General features: G+C 42.5%; 1 protein-coding gene across 1 annotated transcript in view; it reads left to right on the top strand.

Moving 5' to 3' along the window:
- Positions 1 to 17,210, top strand: part of cfap44 (cilia and flagella associated protein 44) — a 204,809-nt gene that overhangs the window by 115,799 nt on the left and 71,800 nt on the right. The window contains exons 17-19 of the mRNA XM_080203185.1: positions 2,567 to 2,718; positions 8,481 to 8,760; positions 12,265 to 12,320. Of these exons, the coding sequence (XP_080059311.1) occupies positions 2,567 to 2,718; positions 8,481 to 8,760; positions 12,265 to 12,320 (488 nt within the window). The remainder of the gene's footprint in view (positions 1 to 2,566; positions 2,719 to 8,480; positions 8,761 to 12,264; positions 12,321 to 17,210) is intronic.

Here is a 17,210-nt window from a genome sequence, read left to right as displayed (position 1 = left end):
TGGACCACTCTGGCAGTGCCCTCCAATATAGCCATCTGATCTCTCCCTGCAGTGTAGTGGTGTGCTGTGCTTTGCACAACCTGGCACAGCAGAGAGGTGACCTATTGGAAGAGGAGGAGGAGGACGTGAGGCCAACCAGCAGAGCGTCGCTGAGGAGGAGGAAGAAGAGGACTGGCAGCCCAAATGAAACATGCGAGAGTGGCTGGGGAGGCCATGATCAGTAGCCGTTTCAGTCACTAGGGGTCTGTGTGTGTGCACGTGGGCTCCACCCCCTTCTCCCCCACTGTGTCCTCCTAGCTTCTGCAATATCGTCACGCCAGAGCGGTGGGCCTGGGTACTCTGTAAGTGAGTTTTTTGGCAGGAAGGAGAGTGATGATGATTCACTAAGCACCATTATGATGATGCCCTAATGCAAACAAGTCTGACTCCTACCTCATAAGAAATAGGAGCAGGAGTGGCCATCCAGCCCCTCGAGCCTGCCCCACCATTCAATAAGATCATGGCTGATCTGTCGTGGCTCAGTTCCACATTCCTGCCCTCTCCCCATAACCCTTAATCCCCTTGCCTATCAAAAACCTATCAACCCGCGTCTTAAAAATATTGAGCGAGGCAGCCTCCACCACTTCAACAGGCAGAGAATTCCAGAGATTCACCACCCTTTGAGTGAAGAAGTTCCTCCTCAACTCCGTTCTAAACCGCCCCCCCTTTATCTTGAAGCTGTGCCCTCTAGTCCTACTGTCCTTTCTGAGCGGGAAGAGCCTCTTCACCTCTATCCTATCCATCCCCTTCAACATCTTATACGTCTCAATGAGATCTCCCCTCATTCTTCTAAACTCTAACGAGTACAAGCCTAGTTTATTCAGCCTCTCCTCATAGTTCGATTAAGGACATAAGAAACAGGAGCAGGAGTAGGCCATCTAGCCCTTCGAGCCTGCCCCGCCATTCAATAAGATCATGGCTGATCTGTCGTGGCTCAGTTCCACTTTCCCGCCCTCTCCCCATAACCCTTAATCCCCTTGCTTATCAAAAACCCATCAACCCGCGTCTTAAAAATATTTAGCGAGGCAGCCTCCACCACTTCAACGGGCAGAGAATTCCAGAGATTCACCACCCTTTGAGTGAAGAAGTTCCTCCTCAACTCCGTTCTAAACCGCCGCCCCCTTTACCTTGAGGCTGTGCCCCCTAGTCCTACTGTCCTTTCTGAGCGGGAAAAGCCTCTCCACCTCTATCCTATCCATTCCATTCATCATCTTATACGTCTCAATGAGATCTCCCCTCATTCTTCTAAACTCTAACGAGTACAAGCCTAGTTTATTCAGCCTCTCCTCATAGCTCAACCCCCTCAACTCCAGCATCAGCCTAGTAAACCTCCTCTGCACTCCCTCCAAAGCCAAAATATCCTTGCGTAAGTGCGGCAACCAAAACTGCACACAGTACTCCAGCTGCGGCCTCACCAATGCCCTATACAGCTGCAGCAAGACCTGCCTACTTTTATATTCAATCCCCCTCGCTATGAAGGCCAGCATCCCATTCGCCTTCCTGACCACCTGCTGCACCTGCAGGCTGGGTTTTTGCGACTCATGCACAAGGACCCCGAGGTCCCTCTGCACCGTCGCATGCTGCAGTTTTTCACCACGTAAGTAATAGTCCTTCCTACCATTATTCCTACCAAAGTGGACAACCTCACATTTGATCTCCGCATGCACGCTAGCATCTGGGCCCACATCTGTGTGGGTAAGGAATCTGAAATCCCAATACAGTGCTCCATGGGGGGAGAGGGGAAGGAATCGCTAATGTATTCTGGCGAACCAATGGCTTCATTTTCTCAGCGACACAGCATTAAGGGGCTTCCCCAACTGACATCAAAATGAAGTCTACTTACACAGTTACTGCTTTATAGACTAAACAAGAACAAGATTAATACTTTGAACTCCCCACTTACCAAACTCTGAGGTATGATTCAGTTCCTCAGCTGCACCTCTTTGCTCCACCCTGCTGTTCAACTGTAGGATGGCTGGGATGGTCTCCTGCCCTTTGGGGACACCAGTGTTCTGGATTGTGATTGTGATGATCCCAATGTTTCTTTATCCCCTGGTGTCTCTGTGCAAGATATATCTTCTACTACTATGACTCCCCACCACTTACAGCTTTTTCATTTATTGTTCTCTAGATGTTACGTTGCAATATCTAAGGAGCTCTGTGTCAGCTGTCAGAAAATTTTCAATGACTTTTTCTACTTTATGTCCTTTTGCTTAAATGACCTTCTTTACATAGTGTTTTGGTATGGGCAGTTTTGAATGGCAGGTAGCTACATTGGGACCTGATTTTGAAGGGAGACAGCTGAATTTGCTGGAAATTGCATTCTGTTTCTTTGCTGTCTTGCTGTGACTGCAGATTCCCTGATATTCCAGTGGAGGAACAGTACAGAGGCTCCTGCAAAGGAGCAAATGTTGGCATTAGTAGCTAACATTGGGAGTGCTGGGAACAGCAACAGTGAGTAGATTTGCAGGCTTGGGCTATTTGCAGTTAACCCTTACTTAACTTTCTTTAATGTGTATTTTTTCAGGCTGGTTATGATTGCGGATATCTCTACCATTGTGAATTCTCAGAAGTAGCACGAGGAAGTCACGAGGATGACCCCATAGAAATGGAGGAACCATTTGCTTTCTTAGCCGTTGAGGATGCAGCCGAAAACCCGATCAGACAAATGGTTTTCAAGTAGGCCAGTTTTCATGTTGAAAAATAATTTGGTCGTTAGATATATTAGTGCCTCAATGTCTTATAGTGTGCAACCCAAAACTGCACAGAATTTCAACGGTGATTTTACTAAGGTACTGTACATTTCATCATTGCATGCTGACTTTATATTCTGCATCAACACCAGCATTTATTTAATACCTTTCACAGAGAAAAGGATTCCACGACACTTCACAAGAGTGTTATCAAACAAAATTCAGGTGGCATGGTGACACAGTGATTAGCACTGCTGCCTCACAGCACCAGGGACCTTGGTTCAATATTGGCCTCGGGTGACTGTGTGGAGTTTTGCACAGTCTCCCTGTGTCTGCGTGAATTTCTTCTGAATGCTCTGATTTCCTCCCGCAGGCCAAAGATGTGTGGATAAGGTTGATTGGCCATGGTAAATTACCCCTTAGTGTCAGGGGAATAGCTAGGGTAAATATGTGGGGTTGTTGTTGGTGCAGGCTCGATGGGCAGAATGACCATTGTAGGGATCTAATGAAAATTTAACAGCCAGTCACAGAAGATGAATTTGGGACAGGTGAATAAAGGTTTTGCCAGAAGGTAGGTTTTCGAACATCTTAAAGGAGGAGAGAGGAGTTAGGAGGCTTGAGAGGTTTAGGGAGGAAGTGCCAGAGCTTGGGACCTACACAGCTGAAAGTACTGCTGTCACTCGAGGAGTGATGAAAATTACAGATTGACAGGAGACCGGAATTGGTGAAGTGCAGAGATCTGTAAGTGTTGTCAGGCTGGAGAGATTCCAAAGGTAGAAAGGGAAGGCTCATGGAGGGATTTGAAAAAGTGGATTTTAAAATTGAGAAATTTCCATTCAGGGGCAAACAGGATTCGGACAGTAGAGTTTTGAATATGCTAAGTTTGTGGAGAGTGCAACATAGAAGACCATTCAAGAAAGCATTGGAATAATTGAATCCAGAGGAAATAGATGAATATTTTTAGCAGCTGATGAAACAGGAGCAGAGACAGAAAATAATAGGGAGTTGGAAATTGATGGTCTTGAAGTTTGAGTGTGGTCAGAATCTTGATTGTTAATTTCCACATTTCATAATCAGCACCGTTCACAGATCTTCAGATACTGAAACAAGCCCTATCCAAATGTGGCAAGACCTGGACAAACAGATTGGTGTGCAACTTTCTAAGGTGGGATTTCCTCCCGAGTGAGGGGGTTAGAAGTCCCAACTCCAGCCTATTAACGCTTCTTGCAATGTTAAATGACTACAGAGAAGCACCAACTCCTCGGATGAGAAACAATGCCATCTACAAAATCCTGCCCTAAGCATGAAACCTCTTCAATTCAATTGATTTCCCATAGACTATAATCTGTGCAACCTCTGGTCAAGCATAGAATCACATTCTTCACATACATGGGTTACAGATGTTGCTGTTAGTTTCCGTGGGGTAATGCAGGCAGATCCACCTCAAAATCTAGACTAATAAATTTGAAGTGTTGAGGATTGGGGGAGCAATGGGAGATGAAGGTTTCAACAAAATGGAGTTTGTGGATTTTGAAAGAGCAGAAAGTAGTGCATCAGAGAAATGAAGTTGAGAGATGATGAGAATATGAAGGGTTGATAACAATGGGATGAAGTCATGATGGAGCATGTTGTGAAGATGGAGTTAAGCAACCAGTAATGAATTGGACTTAATACTCAGTACTGAACAGCAAAGAAGGAAATCCAGAATCTTGGATTTTGTAGCCAGAAGGACCAAGCATAAGCTTCAAGATGTGATGATGAATTTGTGTAAAACATTGCTTCTCTTTCACCTGACTATTGAGCCACTGTCCTGCAGTTCACTGCTCCCCGAGCTGCTGCAACTTATACTTTTCTTTTTATGTTTGAAACATAGAATCCCTACAGTGCAGAAAAAAACCATCTGGCTCATCGAGTCTGCATGGACTCTCTGAAAGGGCATCCCACCCAGGCCCTCCCCTCCAGCGCTATCTTCGTAAACCTGCACATTTCTCATGGCTAATCCACCTAACCTACACACCTTTGGACACTAAGGGGCAATTTAGCATAGCCTAATTTGTACATTGTTGGAATGTGGGAGGAAAGTGGAGCACCTGGAGGAAACCCACACAGGTATGGAGAGAATGCACAAATTCCACACAGCCACCTGAGGCCAGAAGTGAACCCGAATCCCTGGCGCTGTGAGGCAGAAGTGTTAACCACCATGCCACCCTTAAGAGAACAAAAGTCGGAGGATATGTTGTGACCAGACCACTTAATCTATCTCCCAAGATCCTCTCAACAATAACATTCACAGGTGGCTCTTGGTTGAAATGTAGCCTGAGGAGTTCTGAATGAGGTAGGAGAAAATAACTTGCAAGTACGTTTGCCTAACAGCACCAAACATTGCACCCATGAGGTGAGTAGAAGATACTGATTATGTAATATAATGTTGTAACAGGACAAATCACCAGCAATTCATTTTCTAACAATTGATCACTGTGCCTTCATTAGGGAGACCCCCAGATAGATGTGCAGCTGGGGTTCTTGCCAATCTTTTGCTGTGCTGTGAGAGGGCTTTCTGGGTTTTTGTTTGTGTGTTTGTTTTTATTATTAGATGTGGAGAGGCTGTTTCCCATGGCTGAGGAACTAGAGCAAGGAGTCACTGTCTCAGGGTAAGGTGTCAGCCGTTAGGATTGAGATGAGGAGAAATCTCTTCAATCAATGCTATTTAAGCCAAGCATTGATAGATTCTTGGCATCACCGGAAGAAGGATAGGGAAATAGTTTATAAGTGAGCTAGGAAGAGCCAGGAGGGGACAAGAGAAGTCTTTGGCAGGTAGGATCAAGGAAAACCCTAAAGCTTCCTAACGGTATGTCAGGAATAAAAGAATGACTAGGGTAAGATTAGGGCCAGCCAAGGACAGTAGTGGGAAGTTGTGCGTAGAGTCCAAAGAGATAGGAGAGGTGCTAAATGAATATTTTTCAACAGTATTCACACAGGAAAAAGATAATGTTGTCAAGGAGAATACTGAGATACAGGCTTTTAGACTAGACAGGATTGAAGTTCATAATGAGGAGATGTTAGCAATTCTGGAAAGTATGAAAATAGATGAGTCCCCTGGGCTGGATGAGATTTATCCTAGGATTCTCTGGGAGGCTAGAGAGGAGATTGCAGAGCCTTTGGTTTTGATCTTTAGGTCATCATTGCCTACACGAATAGTGCCAGAAGACTGGAGGCTAGCAAATGTTGTTCCCTTGTTCAAGAAGGGGCGTTGAGACAACCCTGGCAATTATAGACCAGCAAGCCTTACTTCTGTTGTGGGCAAAGTTTTGTAAAGGATGATAAGAAATAGGATTTTTAATCATCTAGAAAGAAATAATTTGATTGGGGATAGTCAACACGGTTTTGTGAAAGGTAGGTTGTGCCTCACAAACCTTATTGAGTTCTTTGAGAAGGTGACGAAAGAGATGAATGAGGGTAAAGCAGTTGATGTGGTGTATATGGATTTCAATAAAGCGTTTGATAAGGTTTCCCACAGTAAGCTATTGTAGAAGATACGGAGGCATGGGACTGAGGATGATTTCGCAGTTTGGATCAGAAATTGGCTAGCTGTAAGAAGACAGAGGGTAGTGGTTGATGGGAAATGTTCATCCTGGAGTTCAGTTACTAGTGGTGTACCGCAAGGATCTGTTTTGGGGCCACTGCTGTTTGTCATTTTTATAAATGACTGAATGAGGGCGTAGAAAGATGGGTTAATAAATTTGTGGATGACACTAAAGTCGGTGAGGTTGTAGACAGTGCAGAAGGATGTTGCAGGTTACAGAGGGACATAGATAAGCTGCAGAGTTGGGCTGAGAAGTGGGAAATGGAGTTTAATGCGGAAAGGTGTGAGGTGATTCACTTTGGAAGGAGTAACAGGAATACAAAGCACTGGGCTAATGGTAAGTGACTTGATAGTGTGAATGAGCAGAGAGATCTTGGTGTCCATGTGCATAGATCCCTGAAAGTTGGCACCCAGGTTGATAGGGTTGTTAAGAAGGCGTACAGTGTATTAGCTTTTTTTGGTAGAGGGATTGCGTTTCGGAGCCATGAAGTCATGTTGCAGCTGTACAAAACTCTGGTGTGGCCGCACTTGGAGTATTGTGTACAGTTCTGGTCGCCACATTATAGGAAGGATGTGGAAGCATTGAAAAGGGTGCAGAGGAGAGTTACCAGGATGTTGCCTGGTATGGTGAGAAGGTCTTATGAGGAAAGACTGAGGGACCTGAGACTGTTTTCGTTAGAAGAAGGTTAAGAGGTGACTTAATAGATGCATACAAGATGATCAGAGGGTTAGATAGAGTGGATAGTGAGAGCCTTTTTTCTCAGATGGAGATGGCTAGTACGAAGGGGTATAACTTTAAGTTGAGGGGTGATAGATATAGGACAGATGTCAGAGGTAGGTTCTTTACTCAGAGTAGTAAGGGCGTGGAATGCCCTGCCTGCAACAGTAGTGGACTCGCCAACATTAAGGGCATTTAAATGGTCATTGGATAAACATATGGATGATATTGGAATAGTGTAGGTTACATGAGCTTTAGATTGGTTTCACAGGTCAGCGTAACATCAAGGGCCAAAGGGCCTGTACTGCGCTCTAATGTTCTATATTCTACGTTCTATGAAATAGGGCAAGAAATTGGAGTTGATGTAGAATTATCTTAGTGAATAGCAGAGGAGACAGGAGGAATCTTGCTCCTATTTCTTTATTTTTATGAGGTACAGAGGCCGGTCAAGAGAAGCCCAAGGAAATTTTAGGGCATTGCTTCAGTAGACCAAGCAATAAAATACAGTGCAATTTTCTTCCTTTTGGTATTTCTGATTGTTATTTTCAGAAATTCACCTGATGGAATCATAGTTTGTGAAGTATATCTTCCATAAATTCTATGGTTTGATTGTAAGTAGGCTGAATTGTTTTGCAAATCACGACACTTTAAATTTGCTATTGAATGTATAGTTCATATAGTTTGAGAGGTCTGACCTTTTGATTAAAGGGCATCTTCCAACACCAATATTGAAAGTTAGTTGGTTCTATCTCCAGTTTTCTTTGCCAGGTGTATGACTTGCCGCCTCTATGATGCACAATAGGTAGATATACCTGCAGTGCCGTACAAATCGTGTTCTGCACATTGAAGAGTCAAGGTGACCCCCTGAGTTTGTTACAAAAATGAAATACATGCATCTGTTAACTTACAGTGTAACTTGTATCTTTTCATTTATTGTGATTAAGTTCATTTGTGCCATTATCCATGTTTAGTCGGTGGTTTGAAACCAGGCTCAAGCTGACAAAGAAAATCAGATTTTGTAGCCACAGGGACATGGAAGCATGTGGTCTGGGAGCATTAACATAGGAGGCACAAAGTAGATTCTTCCTCAAGTTTTGGACATACGAGAAATAATAACTTACGCATAGATTTGATTTGATTTATTATTGTCACATGTATTGGCATACAGTGAAAAGTGTTGTTTCTTGCTTGCTTTACAGATAAAGCATATCGTTCATAGAGTACATAGGGTAGAAGGAAAGGAGAGGGTGCAGAATGTAGAGTTACAGTCATAGCTAGAGTCTAGAGAAAGATCTACTTCATATCAGATAGGTCCATTCAAAAGTCTGATGGCAGCAGAAAGAATAAACTGCGATCTTGTAACCTTGTCCTCCTGTGAGTATTCCTGTAAGAGAAAGAGAATATGCAACTGGTCCAAAGATACTCACTTACTCTTTTTGTTTTGCAGTTCAGAAGGAAACCTTTTATTTTGTGGGATGGAAAATGGAGCTGTGCGTGTCTACCCTCTCTCCTTCAATGACTATGATCTCAAATCCATGCAAATATTCTGGAGCCTCAGTGTTCATGACAATGATAATGGGCACATCAAACAAATCTGCATCAGTTACGATGACCAGTTTTTGGTAACGTGCGGGGCTGATGGCAACATTTTTGCTTTCAGTATACTTCCTCAGGAGGACATTGTTGAATTAATAAGAGGGAGAGAAGCCCGGGTGCCATCTCCCAGGGTAAGCATCCCATAATGGACTGTAGATTTGGACTAGCACTCATAACAATCTCACCAGTTTACTGAATGCTTTATTAACCAACTTTCCACTGATTATTAGTTAATTTTGGTTTGGGATGGCAGTAGCATAGTGGTATTGTCACTTGATAGTAATCCAGAGACCCAGGGTCAAGCTCTGGGGATCCAGGTTCAAATCCCATGGCTGAGGGTGAAATTTGAATCCAGGTAGTACAGTGGTTAGCACTGCTGCTTCACAGCATCAGGGACCTGAGTTTGATTCCCACTTGGGTCACTGTGAGTAGTCTGCACATTCTCCCCATGTCTGCATGGGTTTCCTCCCACAGTTAGGTGCATTGGCCATGCTAAATTTTCCCTCCGTGTGCCCGAACAGGTATCAGAGTGTGGTGACTAGGGGATTTTCACGGTAACTTCATTGCAGTGTTAATAGCAGCCTACTTCTGAAGCTAATAAATAAACTTAAAAATTTGAATTTGAATCCAGTAAAATCCGGAATTAAAAGTCTAATGATCATCATTTTTGATTGTTTTAAAAACCCGACTGGTTCACTGATGTCCTTTAGGGAAAGTAATCTGGCCTACATGTGACTCCTGCCTGCAATATTATGGTTGACTGTTGCCTCTAAAATAGCTTAGCAAGTGACTCAGTTCAAGGACAGTTAGGGACAGGTAATAGATGCTGGCCTAGCCAGCAATGGCCACATCCCCTGAATAAATAATAAAAAAATGATTTTAAAGAGGAGCAGCCGTTGAATGGCTGGATCAGTTCCTTTGCTGCATCACATCCTCAATTTGGCTTAGATTCTCAGTACTGCTTCCCCATCTGGACAGCAGCAGACTTGGTGCTTCTCTCAGAGTTCATCTTTTCTTCTCTTTAGGAATAGGAGCACACCATTAGGGCCAAAACAAGCCTGTCCTCATAGCTACCCTACATCTACTGACACAATTGCTGACTACAAACCATGGGTATTATATGCCAGCTTTAGCAGAGCTGGTGGATTCACAATCACTGCAATAAAAGTTACACAGCTCTTCAAAGAAGTACAACATTCAGATAAAGTGACCAAATAGATGTCAACAAGGGCACCTGTGTGTCCAATCCATCTGTTATCAGCTCACCTTGCAGTAGATGTGCATACTTATCGACATAGCAACAGTATCTGATCCCACACAAACATGACCCAAAGGGTGATGATACTTAGTTAAGTGTCACCTCATGCTAAGACAACCTCTGTCTCTACTGTAGTTTGGAATGAAAGGAAAGATTGGTGGGATGGTGACTCAGGATATATTTCATCCAATTAACATAACACCCCCATTTCTTGCTAATTTAAGATGCATTCCTTAGCAACCATGGGAGTGATGTTTCAATAGCTTTATAAATAATAATGTATGACTATTGAGATGCTATGAATGATAGGACAATTGTTTGTACCAGTTGGATTAGTGTTCAAAGGGCATTGTATAGTGTTCAATGGGGCACATTACAGAACTGGGTGAAAATTGGCACATTGAACAGTTCAATGAACAAGCCTCCCTGACTGCACACTATCCTTAACACACTCTGCCTAGAATTGCATTGCATATCTTTGTCCCAGGATTCACAACTAACAGTTTGGGTCCTCGTTACTACTGACAAAGAGAGCTCAGAAAAAATACATTGGTGAAGAAAACATTAATTGAAGGATCTAATTTCACTCTCCATCTTACTCTGCGTCTCCCCTCATATCCTACACCCTTTAATATCCCACTGGTCTAATCTCCTTCTGCCCTCAGTCCCTACACTCTTTAATATCCACCCAGTCTAATCCCACTCTCTTCCTCATTCTCTGAATCCTTTAATATCCCACCCAGTCTAATCCCACTCTCCCCGTCACTCCCCACACCCTTTAATATCCCATCCAGTCTAATTCCCTCACTCCCCGCAACCTTTAATATCTCACCTAGTCTAATCTCCCTTTCCGCTCACTCCCCATACCTTTTAATACCTCACTCAGTCTAATCCCATTCTCCCCCTCATTCCCGCACCCTTTAAAATCCTACCCAGTCTAACATCCCTCTCCCCTACTCCCGACACTCTTTGATATCCCATCCAGTCTAATTCCACTGTCCCCTCACTCCTTGCATCCTTTACTTGCACATTCACAACACTCAGCTCTACCTTGCCATCATGTCTCTTAAACCCTTCACTTTCTCAGATTTGTCATACTGTAGGTCCCACATCCAGTACTGGATGAGCTGAAATTTGCTTAAACCGGACATTTGGAAGGTTCCCTGTCATAAACTTCATTCCCTCACCATTAACCTCACCTTTTTCATAGGTCAGTGTTTGAGGCTGAACCAGAATGTGCGCAGCTTTGGTGTTGTATTTGATCCAATCATTACCCTCTCCGTAACCAAGACTGCCTACTTTCATCTCTGTGACATCACTCAAGTTCACCTCTGCCTCAGCCGATCCTCTGTAAAACCCTCTTCCATACCTTTGCTACATTTAGACTTGACCATTCCAATCATCACCTGATCAGTATCCCACCCCTACATAAACTTGAACTCATCTAGAGTATCGCTGCCCATATCCTAGGGCAATTTGGCCCCTACCTTTCACAGTTTTGCCCATACACTTAATCAGTTGGTGAGCCTTTATAATTTCTTGTTCCCATCCGCAAAACCTGCTCTTGTCTCATAATTAGTGTAATCTGCAAACTCGAATATATAACTCGCCATTCATTCACCAAAGTAATTGATATGATTCATGAAAAGCTGAGACTGTGATACAGATCTCTGGGGAATATCACTTGTCACATTCAATCAATCAGCATATGTTCACTTATGTCACTATTTCCCACCTCCCAACCAACTTTCAACTCAAGCCAAAAGGCTGTACCACCAATTCTATTCTCAATTTTGCTGATAATCTCTGCCACAGTTCCTTATCAAATACCTTCTGGTACGTCATAGTTATCCAGCTACAAGCAAGGATCTCTCCATTTGTTATCCCTTCTTAGCCTGTGTACACACTTATACACTGTGCATGCTTGCAGCACATTCTCAAATCATTCATAAGATATAGGAACAAAATTAGGCCATTTCAGTCTGGTCCCTCATTCAGTCATGGCTGATAAGTTTCTCAACCCCATTCTCCCGTCTTTTCCCTGTAATACAGGTCTAACTTGTTCAATTTTTTCTCATAAGAGAAAATCCCAGGAATCAGTTGAGTGAACCTTCTCTGAACTGGCTTTAATGCAATTAAAACCAATTAATCCTTTCTTAGGGTAAAGAGACCAAAACTATACATTCTCCCAACTTTTCCCTGTAACCTTTGATCCCCTTAAAAGTGTACTCAACACATGTCATATTCATGCATATATTATGGAGCACATGTACATTCACACACAAACACTGAAATGTTATTGATTAAAGTTTGTTAAACTAAACGTTATCCAGCTATCAGGAATATGCTCTGACCTGCTTATTTTTTTCCCCAACAGAGAGATCTTGCGACAGACAAAATAGCAGATGATATTGATGACCCAAATGCCTACAGGTATGTTGGCATTTAGAAAATGTAAATATGAAACTGAGACTGAGAACTCGGTGATATAGAGGGATCTGGATGTCCTGCTGCATGAACTACAAAAAGTTAGCATGCAGGTACCATAAGCGATTTCGAAGAGAAATCGAACTTAAAAATAGGGAAATGTTGTTATAGTTACAGAGGATGTTGGTAAGAACAAATATGGAGTACTATGTATAGTTTTGGTCCCTTTACTTAAGAAAGGATATAACTGCCTGAGAACCAGTTCAGAGAAGGTTCACTCAACTGATTCCTGGGATTTTCTCTTATGAGAAAAAATTGTACAATGGAAGTTACAGATAGTTCTATGGCTTGGTAGGTATAGATGTGATCAGTGCAACTTGTGGGCCGAAGGGCCTGTTTGTGCTGTAGTGTTCTATGTTCTATGTAATTTAGACCTGTATCCTTTGGCATTTAGAAGGATGAAAGTTGAACTTACTGAAACATGTAAGATCCTGAAGTGATTTAACAGGATGGATGCAGAGAGAATGCTCCCCTTTATGGGAGAGATTAAAACTCAGGGTCATAGTTTGCCATTTGAGGCAAAGATGAGAATTTTTTTCTCTGAAGGTCATTAGTCTGTGGAATCCTCTTCCCCATAGAGTAGTAGAGACAGATTCATTGAATATTTTTAAGACTGAATTAGTTAAATGACTGCGGTCACAATCAAGTCAGCCATGATCTTAAAAAATGACACAGCAGACTCGAGGGGCTGAATGACTACTTTTGCTCCTAATTCATATGTTCCTATGTATTATATGAACATATTTTAACTCATTCCCACAGATACTAAAACCATTATGAAAAATGTTAAAAATACTTCCTATATCAAATCAGAAAGAAATGCTTTTTTTGTTTTACATATCTAATTCAATCCAATCAAGTCCAATTCAGAGTCTCAACAAGTTTGAGACATTTCCGATCCAAGGTGACAAGACAGGGCTCTCACCTGCTGTCTTGGGTTTGAACTACATGATCCAAGCTGATTGGAATATGCATATCTTCTCCACCAAGGCTTGATCTCATTTGCACCGTAGCCAAAAGATCGAGATGCTGCTTTTAAAAATTGCTTCAAATGAAGCTACAGTGTAACCTAATGACTTTAATTAAGTACAGCATGTTGATCTTAGCCAAATTCTGCCCTACAAATATAGTTAATCAATTAAATCAATACATGGGTCATCCAAAGTTCAAACTACTTTTAACCATTCCTTCAAAGTTTAAAAAAAATCTAATTATATTGTGGGCAATTAAGCCAGCTGATCAAACCCAAGATTCTTGGCAATTTAGAGTCATAATACAATTAAAGTGTAGTTTCTCACAAGCAACAGCTGCAAAGTATCCCGACTTCCTTCACTGTACGTTGTCTATCTAACAGGATTCAAATTAAATCACTTAATTTAAAATGTGGTTAAAGAATAAAATTTGTACATGTTACTGACCAACAACAAACCTTCAAAATTAGTAGAATATCAAAATCTTTCTTACCCTTTCACGAATGGGAATAATTTCTCCTTATCTACTCTGTCCAGACGCCTCATGATTTTGAACACTTCTATCAAATTTTCTCTCAGCTTTCTTTTCTGCTTGGAAATAAGATGAAGGAACAGAGTTATGTCATTCAGCCCATCAAGTGTCCTCCATCATTCAATGAGGTCAAGACTGATCTGATATGATAATCCTCAAGTCCCATTTCCTACCTTCTCCCCATAACCTTTGATTCCCTTACTGGTTAAAAAATCTGTCTATCTCAGCTTTGAACATACTAAACGACTCAGCATCTACAGCTCTCTGTGGTGAGGAATTCCACAGATACCCTCTGAGAAGAAATTCCTCCCCATCTCTGAATTAAATGGGCAATCCCTTACTCTGAGATTATGTCCCCTGGTTCTAGTTTCTCCCACAAGGGGAAACAACCTCTCAGCATCGACACTGTCAAGCCCTCTGAGGGTCCCATATTTCTCAATACGGTTGTCTCTCTAAACTCCAATGAGTACAGGCCCAACTTACTTAACCTCTCCTCATAAGAAAATCGTTCCATACCCAGGGTCAACATGGTGAACCTCCTCTGGACTGCATCCAATGCCAGTATATCTTTCCTTAGATAAGAAGATTGAAACTGTTCATAATGTTCCAGGTGTGGTCTAACTAGTGCTGGTGTGTCTAGCTAGTGTTCCAGGTGTGGTCTAACCATTGAATAATCAATCCTGACTTTCCCAAGCTGTCTTCATAACAGAAGTTCTCTATCCTGGAATCATTCTCATGAATCTTTTCTGTATTCTCTCCTTCATGCCTTCATATCTTTCCAAAAGTGTGGTGTCTAGAACTGAACACAATGCTCCAACTGAGGCTGAACTAGTGTATTATACAAGTACAACATAATGTAAGCCAGCATCTGCAGTAATTTGCTTTTATCGACATAATGTGACCTCTTTGCTTTGGCACTCTATGCCATATTAGTGAAGCCTAGAGTACTGTACATATCATTAACTGTTCTGTCAACCTGTCCTGTCACCTTCAGTGACTTGTGCATTTATTCACCAGGTCTCTTTGCTCCTGCATCCCCTTTAGAGTTGTAATCTCTCAATGTTCTTCCAACCAAAATTAATTACTTTATATTTTTCCACATGGGGCTTCATGTGCCACCATCCATCCATTCCACTAGCTGGCCAATGTCCTTTTCAAATTCTACACTAGCCTCCTCACAGTTCACAATGCTTCATTTCATTTACAAAAATCTGAAATTGTGCCCTGTACACCAGGGTGTAGGTCATTAATGTATATCAGGAAAAACAGGCTCCCAACCTCCTATCATGCAACCAGTTTTGTGTCCATGTTACTGCTCTGGGCAGGGTTTTCCACCCCTCACTCCCAGTGGAGGGATTCACCCCTGCTGGAAGAGCAGAAGATCCCACCAGTGAGAACAACTGGAAAATTCCAGTCGGTACCAATTAATCCATTAGTTATAACTTTGTTCACAAATCTGTTGTGGGGCGTGATATCAAATGCCTTTTGGAAATCACAGTACACTATATCAACAGCATTGTCCTCATCAACCCTCTTGGTTACCTCTTCAAAAAACTCCCACAAGTCAAGATCTATAAGTTCATCTTCCCAGCCTACTGGGAAGACAGCATTTTACAAATTTCATGATTTTAATAATTTCATTTTTAAAATCAAGTGCTAAATGTTTATAATTATGAAAGTTAGAAACTTCTGTGTTGCAGATTATATTACCAGCCTTACTAATACATCTATTTATTCATTGCACATTCTTTAATTGTCTTACCATTAAGGCTGTCGATTTAACTAACCTGGATGGTTTCCAAAAAGTTTGTAACTGGCTTAGTTCTTGAAATGGCTTCTTTGGTCATTGTTAGCTCAAAATGGCTTCTGACCATGTTAAGTTTACAATGCTAAATAACATATTGATTCAGACTACAAAATAATAGTCACACTAAATCTATTGATTTTGAAACTACCAACACCACTGCCTCCAGAATTTCCACTCTCACTTCTCTCAATATCCTTGGATGCATCCTTAAGGTGATAAGGTATTATACCTTATTACCTTAAGTACAGTCAGCCTATCCAATACCTATCCTCTATTGCCTCCCAAAGGTATGCAAGGCCAACACTCAGCCATCCCATTGTATTAGACAATGGAACCCTGTGTGACAGCCTCTCTGGCTAGGTCGAGGGCATCCAGAAACCCATCGTACAAAGAACCCCAGCTGCTGTCGCGACACCACGGACTTCTTACAGAAACTCAGCACCCATGGAGCAGTTGAACCAGAAGCACTGCTTGTCACAATGGACATCTCGGCACTCTACACCAGCATCCCCCACGATGACAGCATTGCTATAACTGCCTCAGTTCACAATGCTGACAACTGCCAATCTCCAGATGCAATTCTACAACTCATCTGCTTCATCCTGAACCACAATGCCTTCACCTTCATCATCCAGACATACAGAATAGCCACGGGGATGAAATTCACACCTCAATATGGCAACATCATCATGCACAGGTTTGAACAAGACCTCTTCACCACACAGGACCTTCAACCGACACTATACACTGGATACATCAATGATATTTTCTTCCTTTGGACTCGTGGCGAAGAGTCATTGAAACAACTACATGATGACTTCAACAAGTTCCATCGCACCATCAGACTCACCATGGACTATTCTCCAGAATCGATTACATTCTTGGACACACAGATCTCCATCAAGGATGGTCATCTCAGCACTTCACTGTACCACAAACCCACAGATAATCTCATGATGCTCCACTTCTCCAGCTTCCACCCTAAGCATGTGAAAGAAGTCATCCCCTATAGACAAGCCCTCCGTGTACACAGCATCTGCTCAGATGAGAAAGAATGCAACAGGCACCTACAGACACTGAATGACACCCTCGTAAGAACAGGATATGACACTCGATTTATCTCTCAACTGTTCTAACGGGCCGTAGTGAAAAACCGCACCGACCTCCTCAGAAGACAAACACAGGATAAGGCAGAGTACCCTTTGTTGTCCAGAACTTGCCCGGAGCAGAGAAGCTATGACATCTTCAGAACCTTCAAAATGTCATTGATGAAGGCAAACACCTCGCCAAGGCCATCTCCACACCCCCACTACTTGCCTTCAAACCAGCTCAAACAGATATTGTTTGCAGCGAACTTCAGCCTTCAGGAGAATAATAAACGTGACACCACACAACCCTGTCATCGCAACCTCTGCAAGATGTGCCGGATGCCATCCTCACATGTGAGAACACATCCACCAGGTACACTGTACATACTCATATGACTTGGCCAACATTGTCTACCTGATACGGTGCAGGAAAAGATG

Source organism: Carcharhinus amblyrhynchos, chromosome 15 (genome assembly GCF_965287045.1).
Source record: "Carcharhinus amblyrhynchos chromosome 15, sCarAmb.v2.hapA, whole genome shotgun sequence".
NCBI classification, from domain to species: domain Eukaryota; kingdom Metazoa; phylum Chordata; class Chondrichthyes; order Carcharhiniformes; family Carcharhinidae; genus Carcharhinus; species Carcharhinus amblyrhynchos.
The sequence above is the reverse complement of the archived record's forward strand: the minus strand, read 5'-3'. Positions and strand labels throughout refer to the sequence as shown.